Source organism: Seriola lalandi, unplaced genomic scaffold, assembly GCF_002814215.2.
Source record: "Seriola lalandi dorsalis isolate HSWRI2012SDOR001 ecotype SW California unplaced genomic scaffold, Sedor1 jcf7180002052274, whole genome shotgun sequence".
Lineage (NCBI taxonomy): Eukaryota > Metazoa > Chordata > Actinopteri > Carangiformes > Carangidae > Seriola > Seriola lalandi.
The window spans coordinates 3906800-3921886 of record NW_019522827.1 but is presented as its reverse complement, the minus strand read 5'-3'; the positions used below and the strand labels follow the sequence as shown (position 1 = coordinate 3921886).

At 40.9% G+C, this 15087-nt stretch overlaps 1 protein-coding gene across 2 annotated transcripts; it reads left to right on the top strand.

Moving 5' to 3' along the window:
* Nucleotides 1-195: 195 nt before the first annotated feature.
* On the top strand, nucleotides 196-9654 carry api5 (apoptosis inhibitor 5). 2 transcript variants are annotated; one of them, XM_023400356.2, is made up of 14 exons: nucleotides 196-497; nucleotides 2003-2164; nucleotides 2384-2477; nucleotides 2860-2925; nucleotides 3549-3700; nucleotides 4197-4403; nucleotides 4799-4903; nucleotides 6341-6430; nucleotides 7116-7297; nucleotides 7442-7535; nucleotides 7673-7729; nucleotides 8223-8302; nucleotides 8414-8520; nucleotides 8977-9654. In XM_023400356.2, the coding sequence occupies exons 1-14, from the start codon at nucleotides 426-428 to the stop codon at nucleotides 9051-9053; spliced, it is 1545 nt and encodes a 514-aa protein (XP_023256124.1). In that variant the 5' UTR covers nucleotides 196-425; the 3' UTR covers nucleotides 9054-9654. The 2 variants fall into 2 exon arrangements, with proteins under 2 accessions (XP_023256124.1, XP_023256123.1); XM_023400355.2 differs by having other exon boundaries at nucleotides 8414-8556.
* Nucleotides 9655-15087: the final 5433 nt, after the last annotated feature.

Below are 15087 nucleotides of genomic sequence, written 5' to 3'. Positions count from 1 at the left end.
ATGGCGCATAAATAAAGTAAACTGGGTTCTTCTGTCCATGCAAGCCTTGTTCCTGCATCTGTTTACATGTGACTCCTGCAGAAAGTGAGTGGATTTACTGCGCACCACTTCTGCGCATACTAGTGTCACATGTGGTCAGACTCTGCATGCGATTCGCCAATGTCGCTCATGCGCTGTCCTCATTGTTCCGTAGCATATTAGCCTTGGGAACATTGCTGGAACACCGACGGTGGGGGGTGTTCATTCACGGGCTTCTCGAAATTTCATCTCCCCGTCCCCTTTCCGCAGAACATATTCACTGGTACTACATCGTCGGTTTCGTTACGGTGACCTAAAAGCGGAGAAAAAGTGAACCGAGAGGTGTTTTCATCTGCGGTTTAATCGGCGGTCTTATCTGTGAGCGGCAGTTACCCGGACGCACGCTGATGGCGGTCACTATCGAGGATCTCTACCGTAATTACGGGATCCTTGCTGACGCTAAGGACAACCTAAGCCAGGTAGATAAACCTCAAAATGTTCCCTTTTAAATACCGTCGAGTCGATAGTGTTGTTACTTTTCCACAGGACCTTGTTTTTCTCACATTGTTGATAACTTTGTTGACTTACATAACATTGTTATGTGCGTGCTAGGCTAATTGTAGCTAACGTAGTGACCGGGCTAATGTTAACAGCCTCGCCGTGGCGACCCTTAAGATACTCGGTAGTAACTTGACCATGGATATCCATTATATTTATGTCATCCAGGTGGTCATTTACTCATTCGACGATTGTTGGTTCAAGCAATGACTTCCTGCAGGTTGATTGGAACTTTTTCCACTCTTGTCATCAGTTTTAAGTTGTAAAGCACATAGTTGAAGTTTACAGGGTAGTGAACTGGCGGGTTTTGGTCTGTTGTGTTAGTCGAGCACCAATTGTGCCTCTGAGTGAATCAAACGTGCACACAGTTGGCAGTTTATTAGGTACACCAAGCTCAAACTAATAGAGTCAAATACAACAGTCCTGCAATAAATCTTCCCTTCTGGATTTAGGACGTAGTTTGTGGTGCTGTTGTATTGTATTCCTTAATATAGACAGGTGTTTCTATCATTTTGTCCACCACATTTATTTGATGAGGGTAAGCTAAATAACAGAAACGCCTCTATAATAATTACAGTTCAAAACCAAGGGGTTGCTGCGCTCAGTAAAGTAAACCTAGTTGTACTACATGTGTATTTTGGCAAATCGGATTCCATCAGTTGCTTTATGTTTTGTTTCTTCGGTTGATAAAAAAGTATCTTGTGCTTGACATGACCGAGTCTTCATGCATACCAGAAGCTTAAATGCTCTACCTCTATTGTCCTTTGAGATATCTTGTTTTAAATGAGTAAAAAGGTTTCATGGAGTACAGCTATTTAATGAAGCATTTCCATATTGTTAGGGGACTCATCAGAGACAGAAGACAGAAAGCTCCAGAAAATGCTCAGTCCTACATTGATTACAGTGCAACATCAGTGTCTATTGTCCCTGTTAAAGCAGGGATAAATGTGATGACACCACCAGAGTTATTTCCTCAGATTTGAGAAAGCTTCCTTCAGAATCACACAGGATATGGCACGACTGTTTTATAGGGTGAGGCATATACCCCATGGTTTCTAAACTGAGCTTCTGAAAGTCAAAAGTCTGTAAAATATTTTTAGTGCCCCTGACCATTCTGCCCTCGAACAGGCTAGTTTCAGAGCATTCCTACCTCACTGTAGTGACCATGCAAACACACAGGGGTTTCTACACAGCCAGGTGAACTGGTAACACCCAGGTACATTCAATGTCCAAAGCTAACACCCACTGTTGAGAGGCTCTGTTGTATGCACTCATTCAGGAGAGTGCAATAGGACGGTGAGCTTTTGACCAAAGTCACCCCAATCTAGAACTCATGCCATATTATAATGTGTGGTTCACCACTGTCATATATATCTTGCACATGCTAATGGATGTTCTCTCTCTTCTTTTTTTTTTTACTCTGCAGCACAAAGATGCCTACCAAGTAATCCTGGATGGTGTAAAGGGAGGCCCCAAGGAGAAGCGTCTGGCAGCACAGTTTATTCCCAAGTTCTTCAGCAGCTTTCCGGAGCTGGCCGATGCAGCCATTAATGCTCAACTTGATCTTTGTGAAGATGAAGATGTGTCGGTGAGTATAAAAAGACACAGGTGTGCATGGGTACCTACTAGAATTGGTAGTAGGTGCAGAGATTGTCTTGTTTATTAAGTAGTCCTTGAGTTAAATTGCAGGTTCTATATGTTCCTAGGTTAATGTGGGTTTTTCTGCCTTGGCACAGTGGATTTGCAATAGTTATTTTATTCTATCATAACAACCCTGTCTTGTCTATGTGCACTTGTCTTTGTCCAGATTCGGCGGCAGGCCATCAAGGAGCTCCCACGGTTTGCAACTGGAGAGAACATCCTCAGAGTTGCCGATATTCTCACCCAGCTCCTTCAGACAGGTATTGGATGCCTAACGAAAAACACTTTGGGGCTGCAACTAACGATTATTTTCTTTACCAATTAATTTGTTGATTATTTTTGTGATTCATTTTTCATCTTGATTTTGACGTGATTCTGTGCTAATATTTAATACTCCGATATTGACAAGGGCTGGATGTTGGCTCCGATCTCCCGATACATTTTCAATTCACAAAGTCCAGAATCGATTAATTTTTATTCAATTCTTGATAAGTCAGTTGCATTAGACAAATACCAATGTTGGGTAAAGTGCCTCTTATCCTGGGAACTTCAATTTCTTTTACATTCAACAAGTGATCAACTCTGTTGAACCTTGAATATAAGAATGTGTAAAGTGCAATCCACATTTTTTTGTGCTTTCAGATGATACTGCAGAATTCAACCAAGTGAACGCAGCGCTAATTTCTATCTTCAAGATAGATGCTAAGGGTAAGTGCTGCTTCCCCCTATTGTTGAGCTAAATATGGCTACTGTATACTTGTCACATATTCAGCCTAGTTAAGAGCTGTAGTGAAAAAGGTTGTTTGTCCTCCTTCTCTGTGGGGTAATTCTAACTCCAGATTGAGATTACTTTCTGCTTGTTGAGAAGACTTGTTGTAACCTGTATTATCTTGTTAAAGGCTGTATCATGGGTCATGTGAAATGAACAATGTGGTTAGGCCCCTTTTTATTTATATTTCTGTTTTTAAGTAACTGCCCACAGGACATTCCTTTGTACAGATACCTGTGTGATTTGCTGTGTGAACTAACTGCTTCATTATTCATCCATCACAGCCAGTAGATCTGAAGTAGTTTGGTCATTTCCAAAATGAAATAATCATAATATTTGGACTGTGTCTAGAATATCAAGTAGCCCTGTAAGTCATCAGGGTTTCTCAGTCTACTGAAACTGATGTTTGGGTTGTACTGTTTTGTAAACATGTGATATCATCTTGCTGTGTGTTTTAATGATCATTATGTCCCTCGTTCAGATTGGGGTTGGGGTCAGTTGAGTTTGTAATCATTCACTTGCACTGACACAATCCCGTCCGCTGATGTCGTTTGTGGCCCAGGTACACTCGGAGGCCTCTTCTCTCAGATCCTGCAGGGCGAGGACATAGTGCGGGAAAGGGCTATCAAGTTTCTGTCAACCAAACTGAAGACCCTGCCAGAGGACGTCACGACGAAGGAGGTGGAGGAGTACGTCTTTGCAGAGACAAAGAAGGTTAGCATATAATGTAGAATTGATTAGTAATCTTTGGTCATTGATGAATGTTCTTTTTCTGTGTCAGTCTGAATGTAGCACATGTCATTTACATCCAACTGCATCACACCATATGGTGCACTGGAATCAGGATGTGTTAAGATGACCACAGACCAGTGCTGATTGTTTTGGCTGTGGCTTGTCATTTTGCTGATTTCTCCATGTAGGTGTAGTCTGAATATTGGCTTTTGAATTTGTGGGTTCATAACCACTCTATAATACATACAATAGATCTGATTTAAAGGCCATGGATTGGGTTGTTGTTTAAAAAAAATGCTTAACTTGCTACTTTGGCTGAAACTTGGCCGACTTGTTGCTTCCTTGCGTGGAAAACAAATTTGTCCAGTTTTTATATTGACACTTTTAGAGCGAGTTCAAATAGTAATGTAGCATCCGGTCTTGACAAAGACACGTGTTGATAAAGAGCTTCTTGTCTTTAATTTGCTGCCTGTCTCAGGTGCTGGAGGATGTGACAGGAGAAGAGTTTGTGCTGTTGATGCGTGTGGTGTCAGGCCTGCGGGTGCTGCAGACGGTGCACGGCCGGCAGCAGCTGGTGGAGCTGGTGGTGGAGCAGGCTTTCCTGGAGCAGGCCCTAAACCCGGCCGACCCCGACACCGTTGACCGCCTGCTGCAGTGCACACGCCAGGCCCTGCCCCTGTTCTCTGTGAGTGGAACCAACACACACTTTACATCAACCAAGTTCACTTATCAAACATGTAATAAAAGCTGGTTTTAGTCTGTATCCCTGTTATTTTATTATGTAATTATTTTTTTTGCGCAAACTTGAGTGCAAAAATATTTTTAATAATGGGATTTTTAAATTTGTTAGTATTAAAACAAAGTAAGTAAGTAAGTACATATTTCAGTGAATCTTTTTAAACCACTGCTGGATACATTTTGGGAAAAAAAATGATTGGTCTCATAGAATCCCAGGTAGCTTCTTAAAAACATAAAAATTCATATATTCAAACACATGATAAACATGTACATATTAATACAATTAGTCATGGTTTGCTGTATTTTAAGTATGAATTAATCATAGTTTCTCTTTTCTTGTAGAAAAACGTCCATTCCACACGTTTTGTAACGTACTTCTGTGAACACGTGCTGCCAAACCTCAGCACCCTGACAAGTCCTGTGGCTGAGCTGGACATTCAGTTGGAGGTGAGTTCTTCTTTGCTGTCAAAGTGTAAATCAGCATTTAATTTTTTTTTTTTTTTTTCAATATTCATTGGTGCCTCCTGGATTGACATTATATGGTTTCTGCACTATGGTGGAATTAGCCAGTTCAGAGTATTTCTCGACTGTCATTAGTGCATGTAGTGTTGTGGGGTCGTCAAATAAATTTTATTTATATATCACAAATTTGCCTCAAGGGGCTTTACAATCTTAATAGCATATAACCCCCTCTGTCCTTAGACTTTGGATTTGGATAATGAGGAACTCCCTAAAAAAACTTGAACAAGTGATCCCTTTTTAAGGATAGACACACATGCAATATATGTCATATTTACAGTAGACCAACATTGTAAAATTGTATGCATGTACAACCAGGATGACAAAATTATAGATAGATTGCAGAACGTATATTAGAAGTCTAATCAAAAGGTAGACATGTAAATGCCCTCGGTCCGGAAGTGAGTTTAAAATGTAGTGTTGGTGATTTCATGTCATCATATCATATCCTGTTGACACTTGAGTTTTTATCTATGTTAGATCATCATAACATCTTATCTGTTAACTATAGCTACGTACTGGCAACACTTTGCTTTAAGTTCTAGTATAAAAACATTTATTAAATGGTTTATTACATCACACACTATGATGCAGCTGTGAGCAGATATAAAGAAATTTTAAGTGTTTATTGATATGTCAGCATAGTATTTGTCAGCAAGTATAATCTTTCTTGTGGAAACATATTTTGTATTATAACAAAATATAACATATATTGTCATTCATTTTCTGTTGATATCCCAGTCTTACCTCATGGGTGCCCAATGGAGGAAGTATAGTGTTGACAAATGCAGTTAATAAACACTTCAATCTGGGTGTTACACACTACATTATAGTTTATGAACCATTTATTCAATGTTTATATGCTGTTTTTTAAACCCTAAATACAGGCGCTTAGAGTAGTTTTGCCAATTTATTTTATTTGTTAATGACCACAAACCAAATTTCCTGATGAATCCCAACTGCCTCTTGTCAGGTTGCAGCTTTAAAGTTTTGTTGCATTTCTGCGCAGTTCCACTCTAAAAACGTATGTTTTTAACTGAGAGGGCTTAATCAGTGTTGCAGTTTACAAGCCAGTGTGTCTATTAGACCAAAAAAAGTAGTTACCTGACCTGTATTTATTAAGCCTGAAACAGCACTTCCATTCCTGAGAGTCCTGACAAATATGGCCACTGGTGTGAGGTCGATACTCCTAATGTCTGACATTTGGTGAGCGGTTGTAGTAGTAAACAGAGTCAGCGTGGCAGCCACCTGTCAGAGGTGTCAGCCAACTGCATGTTGTTAATGGGTCATTAGTCTGCACCACGCAACACTGTTTCTCATTAGCAATGCACATTACACTGTGTCTGTGTGTATCTGTGTGTGTAGGTGCTGAAGCTGCTGGCTGAGATGAGTCCGTTCTGTGGAGACATGGAGAAGCTGGAGGCCAACCTCAACATGCTGTTTACCAAGCTGCTGGTGAGAACGGACTGTCCTGTTGTCGTTGGACGTTTAGGAATACAAGTGGAAATGCATTTAAAAATCAAAATACACAAAGAACACACTGGCAGTTTTCCCCCTCTGATCCATCCTGAGATTTCCTGCTCTTTCTTAGCATCACCTTGTTTTACATTCACATTGTTTCATGCACGCGTCTGCAATACTGTTGATGATGACTGGTTCAATTTAGTTTCTGCTGTTGTCCCCTGGCCAGCTGAGGATTCATTTAAATCAGAGGATACTTTCATGGTTGTTGTTGGGACCTTCGGGAGCATAACCTTTTTAATTTCCTTATCAAACAGGTGATGGTAATAAACTTTAAATAGTTGCCCTAATAGTAATTATTAGTAATAATAAAGAACAAGATTAAAGTTTTTTCTTTCTTTCTTTTCTGATTTATTCATTCATATATGGTGGCCCATCATTCCTGAAGCATGCCAATCCTTTCTGTGAATGCTGTATTTTATTTTTTAGATTTTTGTCGAATGTGCATTGTAGAAGTAGCTCCAGTGCAGGATCCACACTAATTGGAAAACCCCGTAGATAAAAGAATAATCCCATATATCCTTTTGTTCTGGTAAACCTTCATGTTCTGAGCTTTTTGTCACTAAAGTTAAAACAAAAAGGTTCCCATCATGATTGTTCATGTTTTCTTCATGTGTAGGAATTTATGCCGCTGCCACCAGAGGAGGTGGAAAATGGAGAGAATTCGACGAGCGAAGAGCCCAAATTGCAGTTCAGCTACGTAGAGTGCCTCCTCTTCGGCTTCCACCAGCTCGGCAAGAAACTGCCAGACTTCCTCCTCGACAAGGTGGATGCTGAGCGCCTCAAAGACTTCAAGATCAGGTGAGGGAGTGACAAGCAAACAAAGTCTCAGAGTACATTAAACTGAATTAATAAGCTCATAAGAACTCGCAACGTTCGATTGTTTAGTACGCATTGGTTGACTCTCGACTTTTTACTTTAAATCGACTGTTCTCCGTATTTCAGGTTACAATACTTTGCCAGAGGCCTCCAGGTTTACATCAGACAGCTGCGAGTCGCACTGCAAGGCAAGACAGGAGATGCTCTGAAGACAGAAGAGGTAACATCCACCGTCACTTTACATGAAACTGCTCGTAGAAACTTGATTACTCATTGATTACAGTCAACAAAAATGTTCCATGTGCTGGAAGTCCTGTTGTAAAATATCAGTCTGACTTTTCTTTTGTGTGTAACTAGAACAAGATCAAGGTGGTGGCCCTGAAGATCACAAACAACATCAACGTCCTCATCAAGGTAAGGTGTTTGCCAACTAAAAATACCTCCCTACCCCTACCCACAATGTCGTGCATTACAGTCCTGCATTAAATACTGACATACTTAAAATGTTCACTCTAATCTGGGCTACTTTCTCGGTTGTGTGTACGTATTGACTCAAGTCTGTGGCAGGTTTTCAGGCTGTACTTTGTATCTTGTGTGAAACTGCATGATATTAAAGTGTTTCTAATGTTCTGTTTACTTCATTTATGTGTATGTAGATATCAGGAACACCCCACAGTTGTAGTGCAATCCAGTGTACCAAGTTAAACCAGCACCTTTCTGACATTGTCAACTCAAACTGACAATTGTATTTGTAGTGAGGACTGTTACATTAGATTGCATTATAACATAATTTGTTTCTATTTTTCTCATCACTTGGTGTATGAGGAGAGCACAAAGTGGACTGTATTATAACCAATAGCTTTTTTTTATTTTTTTATTGTGTCTTTAAACTTTACTGTCTTTACAGGATCTCTTCCACAACCCTCCGTCATACAAGAGCACAGTCACTCTGTCCTGGAAACCTGTCCAGAAGACAGAGGCAGTAGCGTAAGTCTGCCCTCAGGCGATACACACACTTTTGATTGAGCCATTCGCGCGGCAGCTGAGTGTCCTTGTTGCCCCGTAACATCTTCGCTCACTTTTCCTGTGTGTCATTAGGCCGAAGCGTCCGTCAGGTGAGGAGATGGGCTCTGGTGGCAGCACAAAAAAACCGATCTCTCCTCTGCCCCGGAGGGATGCACGGCAAATCTACAACCCCCCCAGCGGCAAGTACAGCGCCTCCATTGGCAATTTTAACTATGGTGAGGAGCACATGGTGGCATGGTTTTTCCTATTTATTTAGTAGTTTTGTATTTATTTTAACACTTTTGTGCAGCATGACCATCTTTATTTAATACTGCACTCTGGTTTATTTGACTCTTATTATTTTCCTACTCAACATCACTCACATCAAACATATTTAAGGGGAACCCTGCACTATTACACTGTTTGTCCACCAGAGAGCACTAGCATGTTTATTTTTAATCTGTGAAGGATCCTGCTCAGTACAGATTCTTTAATGTAAGGGATTATCATAAAAATGTTTGTTTAAAAGAAATGAGTTTTAGTTGATATTTTATCCAGTTGCTTTTTTAAGTCTTGGTATTGTCCCCAAGCTTCCAGTATTGGTAGCCCCCAGTTATGATATGTCCATACTGACCTGTTTATTTTGTTGCCTCTAGAACGCGGCGGCTTCAGGGGCGGCCGTGGACGAGGCTTCGGAGCCAGAGGCAACAGGAGCCGAGGCCGAATCTACTGAGACACACACGCACACACAGTACATATTGCTCATTGAGCTGCATCACATCAGGATCTTTTCTGCACCAAGACGGACTATTTGTCACCTCCTCTTGTTTTTTTTTTTTTTTTTTTAAACCATCTCCACGTCTCTTTCGATTTCAACCTTGCACATACAGGATTTTTTTTTTTTTTTTGAAGTGGGGTGGGCTGGGGGGTTTGGTTTCTTGTTGTCAGAATATCAGGCATTGGGCTCAGACTTTTCTACCTGCCATTTCAACATTTACTCCCCGTTTTCCTCTTGGCCAAGGCTGTAGTTCAAGTAAGACTAAATGTTTTTTTCCTTAATTTTTTAAAATTATTCTGTGTATTTTTGTGGAACAAAAGACTGCCAAGTTGTAACTGATAAATATTTTTGTCAGATTGTCGTAGGAAAAGATAAAGATCCTCTTGTTTTGCAACATGTTGATGAATGCATTTCTTTCTACCTTTTTATTTAATCTTGTTTTCTTTTTTTTTTTTTTTATTAGATCTTAAGTTGAATTGGCTGATTGTGTTACTTTGTATGAATCAATGATGTTGTTTCATTGGATTTTTATCATAAACTTGTATGGAACTATGAACTTTTGTCCTTCTGTCCAGAATTTTTCAGTGGTTAAAGTTCAAACCATGTGAGGGATCAAGACAAAGATACAACTCTGCACCACTCGACTGCTTCAAACGTACTTTTTCTCAATGCAAACCTGACCTACAGGTTTAAAACCATTTTCCAAACTTAACTCTCTCTGCCCCTCCCACCCTTTCCTCTCACTATCCATTCAGTCTCGCACCCATTCATTCATCCCGTTTAACCTGTCTATCCTCCAATCTCTCCTTTCCCTCCAGTTTTCATTAGTACTCACTTATATCTGTACCGAAGCAGTGATGAGAGGGTAATTTTAGCCCACAATCCTGTATGTACATTTAGAATACAAACGTGTGTGTGTCTGCATGTGTGTGTGTCTGTGTGTGTGTGTGTGTGTCTGTGTGTGTGTGTGTGTCTGCCTGCTTTGAAGTAGAATCAGGCTCTCAGTAATTGAAGGGGCTATAAATAGTGGCTGCCATGTTTAGATCACACTATTTTACACACCCTGGTGGCGGTGGTTCTGCTTGCTTTGTGCACGTTCAGTGATGCGCACATTTTCCTACACACAAACACCTTTATGCTATTATACTTGTGAGGACCCATCGACTACATTCATTCCACTTAACTGAAACGAGAGGTAAAGTGAACTTGAACATGTGGCTTTAACCTTATAGCAGAGACCAAACCTCCTAATCTTGACTAACATTCCTGAACTACTTCCTGTGTTTCAGTGGATTTATGGACGTAAAGCATGATCAAAATCCACCCTAACATCTTCTCTTTTAGCTACAAGCTCCTTTACAGTTTGCATTCAGTTTAACATCTTCTCTATTCCAACATTCATAACTAATATAAATGTGCAAAATAGCAAAACATGTCTCCCTAACCTATAGATGTAGAATTACATGTATTAATCATTTAGGGACTTTTCAATAATGGTAAATGGTAAATATTGATTGATATTGATATTGTTGGGTTTTGTTATTTTTTTAACAGTTTATATTTGTGCACACAGTTATTTGATGTGAAAGATGCCAATAGTGTTGTATTTCTTACCAAATTAAACCTAACTTAAGTCTTACCCCTGACCTAAACTCAACCTCATCCTGCATATTTGGGTGTAATCCTAAAGTGACATGAGTTTTTACCAAGCCTAATCCTAGACTGTGTGCAAATAGAGTAATACGTCCACATGTGCTCCAAAGGGTCTAAAACTGGTTCTCGTAAATACGGAGACAAATGCACAGTGATCTGTCAGCGGGAGCTACAGGTCTGCATGTGAAGACACGTGTGTGCTGGTGTGTGTAGGTGGATGCTTTAGAGGAGGAGGAGGGGGCTTAAACTCTGTTTTCTGAATCCACTGTGGCAGTGTTTTACAGAGAGAGACAACTGAATGGTTTTAAATCTGAAAACAACAACACCCATCCCTCCAAATCATTGACTTAAAAGTTACATATTAATGAAATAGCGCAAATGCAGCATGACGCTTTGTGTTTTGTCAGTGCTTCAGCGGCCACAATATTCACGCAGAAACACTTTATTCATATACATCAACTTTACTATAATAATATAAACCACACAATGAGCTGCAACATGATGCTGGTTTGTTGGATATGCAGAGGAAGATGAACCACATCAACTCTACTTTTATTTGCAAAATAAATCTATGAATTTAAATAGGATAAACATGTCTAAATATATAATAATGACACGGAGTCATTGTGGATTATTGATTACAAACAGATTTTTGTATATCTTGGTGAAGGCTTCACGAAACATGAACATTACAGCACCTTTATTGCAGAAAATAAAGGCTTAAAGAAGATGCTCCACCGTCCATGTTTTGTCTCAGGTCCTGTCTTGGCGGACTGTCCCCTCTAGAGGGCGATCCAGACCAGGGTTTTCCTCGCAGAGCAACCAGATCTATTTTTATCCTCACCCAACGAGTCACTTAAAGCTTTCATGATGTCTTTTTGTCTCTTTGTGCTTGTGCTCGGGTTGAGGCGCACGGAGGAAGACTGCGATCCGGCTCAGCAGAGCAAAGAAGAGAAGAAGAAATCTGTCTAAATCACATCCCCTGCTTTTCATGACCCAGACCCAAAATGTTTAGTGATTGAAATCCTGTATTTGTCAGTTACTGGTCCAGTACTGTGTTGAGTCAAAGCTGCAATGAAGTAAGGCTTGCAACAGCGATGAGGCATCACATTTTCCATTAGCTAGTTGCTTTCGATGCAAATGTTTATGTGTTTATTTGATTGTGAACAGCTAGTATTTTCTGTCTTACAGTGACTTTTCAGGGATTTCTGCATATTGCACCGGTTTCTTTCCCCTTTTTACTAATCTGAGTTTCCTCCCTCACTTGCAGGCTGACGGTGTATTTTTGCAGATGTACTGTACATCTCCTGGCACAAGAACCATGGTGCGTTTAAGGTCTAAGTTCCAGTGCTCGTTTCAGGACAGTAGGGGGCGGCATGCAACCAAGATAAACCCTCTCCTCATTGATCGTGACCAGGTATTTCCCAAACCAGCCTGCCAGTCAGCCAGCCAGCAAGCAAGCAAGCAAGCCAGCCAGCCTGCCAGCCAATGCCTGGCTGGCACATGCGTTTGCGCGCGCGCGCGCACGCACGCACGCACACACACACACACACACACACACACACACACACACACACACACACACGGCGGAGCTGAAAATAATCAAGTGGTGGAGGAGGAGTGGGCGGCAGCAGCGGGAGAGGAAGCGAAGACGACCCTCAGAGAGAGAAAGAGAAGGAAGGAGCGGCTGTACAAGTCCATGTGAGAGTAGAAGTGAAGGTAAATCAATAGTCCTGAAGCACTTGGTGGAACTCGATGGGTTTCCTCACTTTATTATCAACCTTTGGGAGGATGGTGGTGATGAACCAAGACCTTCATACTGTCCACCAACACACCGCATGGATGGGTGCCCGCCTCCTGCAAACTAACCTCACGTAAAGGGCCTCAGTTTCAGTGTTTATGATTTTGTTGCCAGTATTGTAGTGATGAAGTTAATGCTGTATGGGGTCAGGCCACACTGCTGTGATTGTAAACTGTGCCTTCACTTGTTAGCCTACTCTAGCTACTGTGTTGCGTTCAGTGCTACTATTTTGTTGGAGAAAAAAAAAATCCCAACAACATCAATCAAGTTTGGTGTCTTGAAAAATATGATGTGACTTTGGCTAGCATGCAGCTTGTAGCCTTGTAACGCACAGTACTACTGTCATTGAAGTAATTACTCATTTAACCCTGCAGTCCAACAGGCCTACTTGATTTTACATCACAGCTTGAAGCCTGATTGCAAAATTTTCTCCAACTTCATTGCCCAACTGTTAAGGGTGTTCACAGGAATTCTCAGGGAATTTTCTTATTAGTTTTCTTATGCATCGGATAGAGCTTGTGTATACAGTTCTCTTGACAGCCAGGGAGCCAATACATGATGGTTGGACTGGACTTTGTCAAAAATGCATGTCAGAAATCATACGGTGGATTTTTCAAACTGACTCTAAGCTGATACAGCTGCCACTGAAGTTAGGCAGGGACATAAGTAGATGACAACAAGCAGTCCATAGGCCTACCTCTTTACCTACCTTTGTCAACTGAATCATTTCCAGATCATGCATGACCTGTATTTCTCTAGACTTGTTTATATAGAAAGACAGGAGGGATTTGGCTCCTAAAGCCCTCTAACTAAATCAACTGTCCTATTACAACCTATATTCTCTTTACTGATAACCAAGTAGTTGTCAAGAAAACAACCTAAGGCTCATCTGAGCTCCATTGCTTGTCAAAGGGAACAGAGTGTACTAAAGCAAAACCAGGGCCACAGTTGAAAAGTGGTTAAGGTTCCTGGGATTAGTGACGATGTTGCACAGTTTTAGCATCAGTCTCAACGAGAATTACATTAGCGTTTCGTCCAGTGTGAGTGCCGTTGCATTTTCCCAGCACCACTGTCGTTTTTGTCGTAGCTTCTCATAAATTCTGCTTAATATCCTTCCCTGACCTCATGACGTTTTCCATCAAGGCCCAGGAAAGGTTGTTTGGAGAGGTGAAAGTAGCATACAACAGTATTTAGACCGTAGAAATGTCGGCAAAGTGTGCATTATGTCATGGAGCTATCCATGGTGCTGAACATATATGAGTGGGGATAAGATCTAATGGGAACTCTCCATGGCGCTGAAAACATAATAGACTTGACTTGGGCATTGTAACTAATACAGGGTTTGCCCAAAATACATCTAAGGAGAGTTTTGCCGAACAAAAGCTTTTAAATGAATTTTAATTACAGCAGCATTCTAATGAAACATAGAGAAACAATTTGCCTTTGGAAACACACTTGTCATGTCTTTGAACAGATTCAGGTGTATAAGGTGTGAGTTTAGTATGTTCACCAGAATGTGCAGACTTCAACATCTTGAAAATGTTTGTATTCATTTTGATAAGATTCTTGATGTGAGGAAATAGGCCTATTTTTTCTTGCCTGTTGCGTCACAGGGACGTCAGAAGTCAAGGTCAGCTACACAAAACGCACAGTGTTTTACTCTAAAGGGACACTTGTAAAAGGGGGATGGTCGACGTTTACAGTCAGCATTATCATCTATTTCTGTTCAGGCGTTGATTTGTCAACAATTGAAACATCCCTTTTCTCTGACTGTCTATCATTCTTGAAATCGTGATGTGCGTGAACTGCAGCGTCCCTGAAACACAGAGGTATCAGTGGCAGATAGCAGGGTTGGGATGTACGCGGAAAAATAAATCAGTTGTGAAAAGGGAACTTTTTCTTCCCTATCATAAAAAAACGCAAAGTCCGCCCCCTCATGTACAATGCTGGGAATAGTAACAGCACTGTGAGGCTGGGCTAAATATAGCAGCCAGTGAGTGTTAACATGTCAACTTCAGCAGGAGTGCAGGGAAGCGGCTGCTGCACGTGTGACCGCTGTGGATGTACACAGTATCGCTATAAATACCAACCAGCCCCCTCTCTGCTGCTGTATATTACATGCATATCAAGCCGGGGTTGTTTATAATAATAATGATGATAATAATAATAATAATAATAAAAACCCGCTTAAATCCTCCGGTCGTGCGACAAAAAAGCGAAAACAAATGGCCAAACATACAAAGCAGTGATTCGCAGATTCCGTCTATAAAACCAGCGGAGACGAATAATAAGCGCTGTAATCAAGAACAAATGAAAATATTTGAAGAGAAGCGACGATTTACAGCTTCTCCCCCGCTCACAAGGCAGAAATGCACCTCATCTATTTATATCAGCTTTAAAGGAAGCTATTCTGGAAATCAAACCCGGTGATGAAACTGGTTTGTAGACCGGTCTTTGCCCCGTTAGACCCCTGAAACCATCATTAACCCGCACTGCCGATAAAACGATAAACCTATAAAGATGATCGCCCCCCCC